At 42.5% G+C, this 10,312-nt stretch overlaps 1 protein-coding gene across 1 annotated transcript; it reads left to right on the top strand.

Moving 5' to 3' along the window:
- Nucleotides 1–3,356: 3,356 nt before the first annotated feature.
- Nucleotides 3,357–9,132, top strand: cldn15la (claudin 15-like a; the record flags this gene model as incomplete). Its single annotated transcript, XM_079750584.1, has 5 exons — nt 3,357–3,573; nt 6,275–6,439; nt 7,850–7,931; nt 8,355–8,468; nt 9,054–9,132. The coding sequence occupies 5 exons, from the start codon at nt 3,357–3,359 to the stop codon at nt 9,130–9,132; spliced, it is 657 nt and encodes a 218-aa protein (XP_079606710.1).
- Nucleotides 9,133–10,312: the final 1,180 nt, after the last annotated feature.

Raw genomic sequence — 10,312 nt, 5'->3', positions numbered from 1 at the left:
AGCCGGTCCTGTGCTCTCGTGCGGTGAGCTCCTGGAATTTAACCATTCAACATATTTTAGATCGTGTCATTGGCCAATGGTTGGTTAAATATGCCATTAGGCCATTTGTTATAGGCTACGCCCATGCACAGCAAAATCCTTAGTGTTAATTTAACTCTCATAGAGTCAAATTTAACACTTTCTTGGTGTTTATATAATCCTCACCAAGTTGGAGTTAAAGTAACACTTTTGAAAGTGTTAATATTTTAACTCTTAAATAGTGTTAAATATTTAACACTCACAGTGTTGTTTTTTAACACTTTACAGTGTATTTGTAACACTATATGGTGTTACTTACCAACACTAAGAGTGTTGATGTATTACAAATTAAAGTGTGTTTTTAACACTATATGGTGTTACTCACTAGGGTGTTTTTAACTTTCAGTTAATCATTTTCACCAAGTTTAAAATGCTTCTATATTCAACTGTAAGAAAAACCACATTGCTACAGTATAAAGTATAATCAATCCTTAAAACAAACTATTTCTTTTGTTTTTTATTCAACATTGCAGCTCAAACAATATTGCACACAAGATCCTGGCATCAAACACAATGACAGATAATGTCTCTCCTCCACTCTTCTCTCTAATGAACCACTCCAGTGTGGATATGAGAAAGGTGGAAATAGGCCCAAATGAATATATTTACACATTTCAGAAAATGACAAACACAACTTTATGCACATGAAAAAAGTTAGTTGACCAGAACCACCAGTACGTGAGGAATAGGATATGTACACAACCTATGCATATTTAAAATGAAAACAAAGGCACAATATATTGGCTCACATCTCTACCATAGGCATTTTGTAAGGCAAAGGGCTTATACATTTCAAGACTGTCTGCTTTTATAACATCTTTGTCATCACTTTCAAATACTTGGTAGGCATGAAAATGTTCACTGAATTGATCAACCACAAGTTTTGTCACTAGGAAGTACATAACACTTTCAACTAAAAGGATCTTTTGTATTCTGCAAAACACTGGCATTTCATGTTCAATCCCTCTGCAAACAACGAGTCCTGTCCTGTACTCTGTCCCACTGATTGTAACCCAATTAGTCGAGAAGATGTCTTTTGGTACAGCATGAAGGGCTCGGGCAAACCTTTCACTATCCTCATCAAAATTAAATGGTTTCAAAGGTCCATACTCCATATGGTTTACACCAGCAGGTCTGTATTTACATGTAAATACAGACCTGCTGGTGTCATCGATCGCATTTGATCGGCTGCTAAATAAAGTATAAAGTATATCCTATACACTCGTTCTAGACCTAATATTTATATATATTGTGTGTGTGTGTGTGTGTGTGTGTGCGCGCGCGCGGGTGCGTGGGTGCGTGTGTATATGCGTGTGTGCGTGTGTGTGTGCATAAGCGTGTGTATGTGTGCATGCGTGCTTGCGTGCGTGTGTTTGTGCGTGCGTGTGTGTGCAATAAATAATACCGATAACGGCGGTCCTCACAGGAACAATGATTGACAGACACGTGCATCCTTAACGGACTGGATGATCAAATATTTTAAAGATTATGCAAAGAAAGCATAGACTGAAAATAGCTGGACACACAGACAAATAGCCATTAAGTTAGGTTACCCTGTATGAATTTATTTTCAGTTTCGTAAAATATTGTATTGTATTGTATTGTATTGTGTTGAACTATCAAAGTGTATTGTTCATCAAAGTAATTTACCTTAAAACTTGAAACCAGACTTGATCAGTGATCTATTGAAGACGTTTTACTAATTGGAATATTATTTAAGTTAAATATGAAGGTAGACTAGTTCTACGTGTCCACCTTCTTTGTCAACACGTCAGTTTTCAACTTGACTGAGAGAAAGAGAGACAATGGACTCTGGACGATGACATTCTACTCATTAACTTATCGGCTGCCATAAAACACGACATAAAGCCATAAACCTCAGGCCTGCTCTTTGTGTTTTCAGCTCCAAAGGTTTCTCCCCGAGGTGCTGGGAAACAGGAAGACTCCTGAAACTCAGGAACAGGAACTGGTTTGGCTGAGAGGAAGTGAGGTTCTGCAGGTCAATGTCTCTCATCCCTCATCATCGATCGCATTTTTTAAAAGTCTCTCAAAATGTAAATTTCATCAGAGGAAGAGTCATCGCTTTGCCGTTGACGACTTCTGCCCGTTTTCCTCTCATGTGCGCTTGAAAACACATGAACGTGTGTCCAGTGTTGGGTTCATTTGGACATAATGTGTTCTTCACTCCTACGGTGTGCTGCTGGTCCAGAACCAGAACTCCTGGGCCGCTGCAGGCCTGCGGCATGAATCCCCATAGGGTTAGACTCCTAGATTGGTCTGGATGTAGAGTAGAATAGAGTAGAGTTCCGATACCGATACCAGAATCGGAAATCCCTCCGATACTGCCTAAAATGCAGTAGCCTATCGGGTATCGGCATCACAAACACTACAGTGTTATGCTGCGTTCGTTAATGGTAGGAGGTGGAAAGTCAGATTAGTATTCTAGTTCAGTAGTCTGAATCGGTATTGGGAAGGAAAAAATGGTATTGGACCATCTCTAATGTAGAGCGTATGGGTAGAAACCCTGGAGATACACGGAGGCCGATGAAAGGCGGTTGTATTAAATTTGTAAAGGGAATAGCACCCCAAACCCTGGCCGCGGTCCCGGCCGGCCTGTTTCCCCCGGCGATATAAGGGTGGTACCTTCACGCTCGGCTTCTTTTAAGTACTTCAAGTACTATGCTTTCCAATGCCAGGAAGCACCGCTCCACACGAGAAAACGTACATCTGCGCACGCACGCACACACTCACACACGCACACACACACAAACACACACAAACACACACACAGTATGTCTCTGAAACAGTTCAGGTCTCTGAGAGTCAACGGCACATGATACCTGACGGTCGATACCGAGGTGAGGTTAGGACTCATCATCATCATCATCATCATCATCATCATCGTCATCAGCCTTGTCATGAGCTCATGGTAGTCGTGATCAATGATGGGACGGGTGGGGGAGAGGAAGGTAAGGCCCTAGAAGGAGTAGCCCCTGTGTGTTTATGGCCCCTTGCCGGGTCTGAAGTCCACTCGGCGTGACTGCTGCTACAAAAGACATTGGCGAGGGCTAAGCGATACTCTCCTGGCCCAACTGACACAACGCCCCACCCTAACGCTCCACCTCTGCGCACCGCTACACCCGCCTACACCTGGACCTTTGGAACCCTATTATCTGAAAACGCTCGTCTCCCTTGTGGCCACTCGCTCTCGACTCGCCTTACCGCCCGTTTGATTCCCGTTTGATTTGCTAGCGTCCGTCTCTGAGCCCACTCCCACAATGTCCACCGCCGTGGAGGCCGTCGGCTTCGTGCTGTGCATCATCAGCTGGCTGATCACCGGCACCGCGCTGGGCAACGACTACTGGAAGGTGTCCACCGTGGCCGGCAACATCATCACCTCGGTGCGGCAGTACGAGAACCTCTGGCACTCGTGTACCGAGACCAGCACGGGCATCGCCCAGTGCCAAGACTTTGAGTCCCTGCTGGGTCTCCCAGGTAGGAGCCCGCCTGAGGCCCCTCTAATCCTGTCACTATAAGGGCTACTAAAGGATTTATTGGAGGGCTATTGAAAGCATATACTTGTTTAGAATACTGTATTAAAAGAACTCTTTTTGTTTTAAGTGTATGAAAAAGGTTAAGTTGATTTTCAATTTAGGTCAAAACAAAAGTTACTTAAATTTAAAATCAACTTAACCTTTTTCATACACTGAAAACAAAAAGAGTTCTTTCAATACAGCATTTTAAAAAGTTTATTATCAACTGGTGAAAAGATTTGAACGATACTTGTGTGAAACGGTACTTCCTACGCAGTCCGTAAATTAATTAATCGGACAGGCTCGAGCGGGAAAACGACACTGTTAACAAAATGGCTGCTGAGATTGACTACATTAAAAGTGTATTAGTCTAAGTGGTTCAAAAGAACGGAAAAATGTATGTTTTTTAAGTCTGTCCGTCATGTTTTATTTAAGTGCAATAATTCCAGAAATAATCAACTGAGTTGAAAATTTACCAGAATTGACTGTGTGGAAATAGGGTCAGTATGTCAGGATTCTGTATTTTTTTCATGGTGCGATCATTTATTGCCACGTTTTACTGCCAACAAAACCAACGGTCGCCTATCTGTCCAAACCAATACAGTAAACTCTCAGGCTATATCCTTAACATAAATTCCAAAACCGATTTATGATACACAGAAGTTGACAACATCTTCCAAGAACATGGATGATGATGACATCATCCAAGTGTTATAATTTCTTGAAGAATCCATTTTAACGTCGTCTTCAACAGCAAAATGGAGGGATTCGCCGGACAGATGGACAGCTTTTCGTTTGTTTGTGTAGAGCAGCATTACTCATTGCGCGGCTCGCAAGCCACATGCGGCTCGCCAAGCCTCTATTTGCGGCTCGCATGGCGGTAAAAATATACAGTGATATGATCATGCAGTGAATACAGATATTTAAAAAAAACAATACAAACAATTATTTAAAAAATAAATCAACAGCGGCATTAAAAGGTGGAAATATAGCCTTGTCTAGAAAATATTTTTAAACTTGCTCGGCTCTACGCTGACAGCGGGTTGCCAGATTGGGAGAATGTGCTCTTTGGATGGACTTATTCTTATTAACTTATTCTTCAATAGCTTCCATGTTATGTGACCCAGTGTCTCCACTTTATTCCAGAAAATAGCACACAGTCACACAAGTCTTAATTTTCCTCTCAAAGTGCACCAGATTGATGCATTCCAGGTTAAAAGGTACCAAATTTTCTTCCGGGGAGCATGCCCCCGGACCCCGCTAAGGACCGGGTTCCCTCCACAGTTTCACAAAATTCTGTGGGAAATACTGCTTCAGCGAGGACATATTATTAAGCAGGCATACTTATTTATGACTGGATTTATAGCTTTTGATACTTTGCGGTAAAAATGGCTCTCCTGTTGACGTCGTCCTGTCAGTGCGGCTCTCCTGAAAAAAATAGTGAATACCACTGGTGTAGAGTGTTCTAGAGTTGCAAAACAGTCACACATTTATAACAAGCACTTGAATGTACAGTCCTCAAAATGGGACATATTGTCTTCTAATTTGACAAAGAAAAGTACTTAGTTTTGATGTTTTTTATAGATTTAATTGTTTCCAATGTAACTCATTTTAGTTCTCATTTTAGAATCTTCAATATCTTATCTTAAAAGGTGTCTTTGATAATGATGCAACTCACCTGGTGAAGTAAAGGTTAAATAAATCAATCAGAAATAATCATCCAACCAAACAAACTATTCCTTTAACTTCCATTGCATTTTGTATTTCTAAACATATGCTACAACCGTTCCATTTCATGTACAACATCCCCTTCAATCAATAAATCAATAGACCTCATTCACCAAGCGGCCATCTTGGTAATTTGGGCGGGGAAATCTTCTAGAAATTTTGGGGATACCATGACGACTCAACAGAAATGTGTTCTAAATTCTACCTCGGTGGTGAAATGGAATTCAGAATAATGTGTATCAGTTGTCATGGTGAAGATTTAAGAACAGCTTCCAATATGTCTGTTAGGCGTATAAGGTCTGTTGCATCTCGTCCGTAATAACCACAGGGGACATTTTCAGGAAGTCCTGGCACAGCCTGACTCTGATGTCATAAAAGCTCAAACAAGACTTTACATATCCGTCTCTCACATCACACTACCTAAAAAGAGTAAGGACACATTCTGGTCTCTGCCCACGACACACACCCAATAGAGACAATAGTGGGAGTGTGAAACCTGTATGATGGACAGATCAGCCTACCAGCCTACACAGTAGACTGTGCCAGCAGGATGCTAATAGCTATACAACACAACACCTTGTGGTAAGCTAGGCGACCCCTTAGGTGTCACGTTTGGAAGAGCAAGAGAAGTGTTATTGCGGGAGATACCATGTGGGCAGTACGTAATGTGTTTGTGTGTGTGTGTGTGCTTGTGTGTGTGTGCTTGTGTGTGTGTGCTGCTGTGTGCGCGTGTGTCTGTGTGCCTGTGTGTGCCTGTGTGTGTTTGTGTCTGTGTGTGCGTGTGTGTGTGTCTGTGTGGTGCGTGTGTGTTTTTTTGTGTCTTTGCATGTGTGTGTTTGTGTGTGTGTGTTTGTGCAAGTGCGTGTGTGTGTGCGTGTTTGTACGGTGTGTCTTTGTGTGTGTCTTTGTGTGTGTGTGTGTGTGTGTGTGTGCAGGCTACGTGCAGGCCTGTCGCGGCCTGATGATCGTGGCTCTGCTGATGGGGCTCGCCTGCCTGGTGATCGCTCTGCTGGGCGTCAAGTGCATCAAGATAGGCTCCGCCTCTGAGTCGGCCAAAGCCAAGATGGTCATCGCCGGGGGCATCGTGTCTGCTCTGGCTGGTAGGTCCTTCGTAAGACACACCTGGACATGTATACAACACTGTATACCTCACTGTATACCCCACTGTATACAACACTGTATACCACACTATGTACTACACTGTATACAAGACTGTAGACCACACTGTAAACCAAACTGTACCACACTGTATGCAACACTGTATAAAACACTGTATACCACACTGTATACCCCACTGTATACTCCACTGTAAACCATGCTATACCACACTGCATACCCACTGTATACTACACTGTATACCCCACTGTAAACCACACTGTAACCACACTGTAAACTACGCTATACCACACTGTATACAACACTGCATACAACACTGTATACCACACTATATACTACACTGTATACAAGACTGTAAACCACACTGTAAACCACACTGTATACAACACTGTATATATTATAGTATACCACGGTATACCACACTGTGTACCCCACTGTATACTACACTGTATACCACACCATACCACAATGTATACCCCACTGAATACCCCACTGTAAACCACACTGTAAACCACACTGTAAACCTAGCTATACCACTCTGTATACTACACTGTATACTCTACTGTAAATCCACACTGTAAACCACACTGTATACAACACTGTACACAACACTATACACTACACTGTATATATTACCGTATACCACACTATACTACACTGTATACCCCACTGTATACTACACTGTATACCCCACTGTAAACCACACTGTATGCAGCACTGGATACCACACTGTATACTACACTGTATACTCCACTGTAAACCACACTGTATACAACACTGTATACAACACTATACACTACACTGTATATATTACCGTATACCACACTATACCACACTGTATACCCCACTGTATACCACACTGTATACTACACTGTATACCTCACTGTATACCACACTGTATGCAACACTGGATACCACACTATATGCTACAATATACACAACATTATATTCACAGTGATGATGGGGATGGGTCAGCCTACCAGTGGTTCAGTCCACTGTGCAGTCTGGTAAACTGATCGATCCATTCCATCATACACCCGGGTGAATGTCACTGTAAGGTAGCGTACCTGGTGGTAAAAATAGATCGGCCTCTTAAAGCCGACCATGGATGATCTGGACGTCCGTTACATCATTCAGTTAGCTATGCTAATGGTATCAGTTGTGCAAATTGACTCATTGTTGCGAATTGACTCATTGTTGCTAATAGATTTGTCCATTACCAACAGCAAATTAACTAATTGTTTTGTTCATTTTCCACAGTAAATTTGACAAATGTATTAATTTGTTAGAGTCAGTATTGTACTTATTGTTTTGTTCATTTGCCACAGTAAATTTAGGCTAATTGATTCATTTGTTAGCATCAGTAAGTCCTAATGTATGACTGTTCTGTCCAGGTGTGTGCACCTTGACAGCTGTGTCTTGGTACGCCAACATGATCGTGGAAGACTTCTATGACCCCTTCACCGGGGGAATCAAGTGAGTTCCCCGGAAGACCTCAACCACTGCTTCCTAATAAAATATTTTAGAGGGCTCCTATCATGCCACCAGGTGTGGGTGTGATTAGCTGGTACAAGCCGTTTGGCATAGGGAAGGAATGATTTTCATAGTGACATCACAAGTGGGCGTGTCCACCTACGTGTGTGTTGGATAGTTCAGTCTACCAGCCTACCCAGTGGACTGTAGCAAACGTTGCTCATCTATCCTTCATATATCTGGGATGACACATCCACTTGTGATGTCCCTATGAAAATCATTCCTTCCCTGTGCCAAACGGCTTGTCTCAGCTAATAACATCCACACCTTGTGGCATGACATGAGCCCTTTAATGTATATTATAGTATGTCTTTTGTAAAATATCAAAAATGTTATCGTCAAGTGTCAATGCTCCGATGTGTGCAGGTTTGAGCTGGGAGCTGGTCTTTATATGGGCTGGGCTGGGGCCTTCCTGGCCATCCTGGGAGGAGGCATGCTCTGCTGTGCCTGCAAGAGGGTGACCCCTGCTGGTAACAAAGGGTAAGTGCACCACGTTTTCACCTGAATTAAAGGAACACGTCCAATAACAGACTAGCAGTTAATACTGTGGCACTGACATTGTACCACAGTACTTACATAGTACCTTATTACTAACATATTACCACAGTACTACCATAGTGCCACATTATTACCATAGTACCATAGTAATACCATAGTACTGTAGTACTTACATAGTACAACATTATTAAACTAGTACCACAGTAATACCATAGTGCCACATTTTTAAAATATTACCACATTATTAACATAGTACCACAGTACTGCCAAAGTACCACAGTACTTACATAGTACCACATTATTAAAATATTACCACATTATTAACATAGTCCCACTGTACTGCCAAAGTACCACAGTACTTACATAGTACCACATTATTAAAATATTACCACATTATTAACATAGTCCCACTTTACTGCCAAAGTACCACAGTACTACCATAGTACCACAGTACTTACATAGTATGACAGTACTATGTAAGTATTTATTTGGAACATATTTTCAACATAGCACCAAATTTGTGTTCAGTCCTCTCGACCCGTTCTGATGATTTGATTGGTCTTCCAGGGGTTACCGTGGCGCCCAGCCTAAGAAGATCTTCACACCCAAATCAGAATCAGAATCGAAAGCAAAGGCTTACGTCTAGTGGTGGAGCCTCCTCCTCCTCCTCCTCCTCCACCTCCTCCCCCTCCTCCTCCCCCACCTCCTCCTCCCCCTCCTCCTCCTCCTCCCCCTCCTCCCCCTCCTCCTCCTCCTCCCCCTCCTCCTCCTCCCCCTCCTCCCCCTCCTCCTCCTCCTCCCCCTCTGTCTGGATGTTGGTGCTGTGTTTCTGTCTAGGATGTTTTGTTTTTGTTTTCTTTTTAAGGCTAAGAAAAAAATCAGTGAAATGTAATTATTTTTGATGAAATGGAGATGTGATGAATAAATAAAGTTTTTAATAAATTATAACATCTTTGGCGATTTTTTTGTGTGCGTGTGTGTTTGTGTGTGTGTAATAGTGATAAAAGCATGAAGCTGGCTGTTTAATCACTGTGTTTGTGTGTGATTGTGTGTGTGTGTTTGTGTGCGTGTGCGTGTGTTCATGTTTGTGTACATGTGTGTGTGGGTGTGCGTGTGTGTGTATGTGTGTGTGTGTAATAATGATAAAAGCATAAAGTTGGCTCTTTAATCTCATTGTGTGTGCGCGTGTGTATGTAATAATGATAAAAGCATGGAGCTGGGTTATTTAATCTCAGGGGGTTAGTGTGTGTGTGTGTGTGTGTGTGTGTGTGTGTGTGTATAACAATCTCAATTCGTGCTGACCAGCAGAACAGAGGATTACAGATTACAGCCTCTATTTCGAGCTACCTGACACATCAAATACACAACCTTCACTACCCACTCCACACACTGAGCACTACACACACCTTCCTGCTGGGTCTCCCCATATCATCCCTCTGTACCCTCCATTTTGTAGCTGGATAGCTAACCTGTTAGCCTGCTTCCTCCCATGCTACATATCGTCAGTCGGACCTACAAAGCACAAACGCTACTGAACCTACCTACGTGTTTGTTAATGTGTGCATATTTACGTGTGTGTGTGTGTGTGTGCGTTTTTGCATGATTGTGCGCACGTGTGTATTTACCTGGTTGTGTGCGTGTGTGTGTCTGCGTGTGTTTGTCTGTGTGTGTGTGTGTTTGTGCGCGCGTTTGTGTTTAGCTAGGTGTGTGCGTGTGTGTGTGTGTTTATGTGATGTGCTGACCTAGTGGAAGTTTCACCAATCCGCTCAGACAAGGATTGTTTTATCACAGGAAGACTATGCCAGTGTCTGTGGGCGTGTCTCGGG

This window comes from Pollachius pollachius (genome assembly GCF_949987615.1).
Source record: "Pollachius pollachius genome assembly, chromosome: 14".
Taxonomy (NCBI): Eukaryota; Metazoa; Chordata; class Actinopteri; order Gadiformes; family Gadidae; genus Pollachius; species Pollachius pollachius.
The sequence above is the reverse complement of the archived record's forward strand: the minus strand, read 5'-3'. Positions and strand labels throughout refer to the sequence as shown.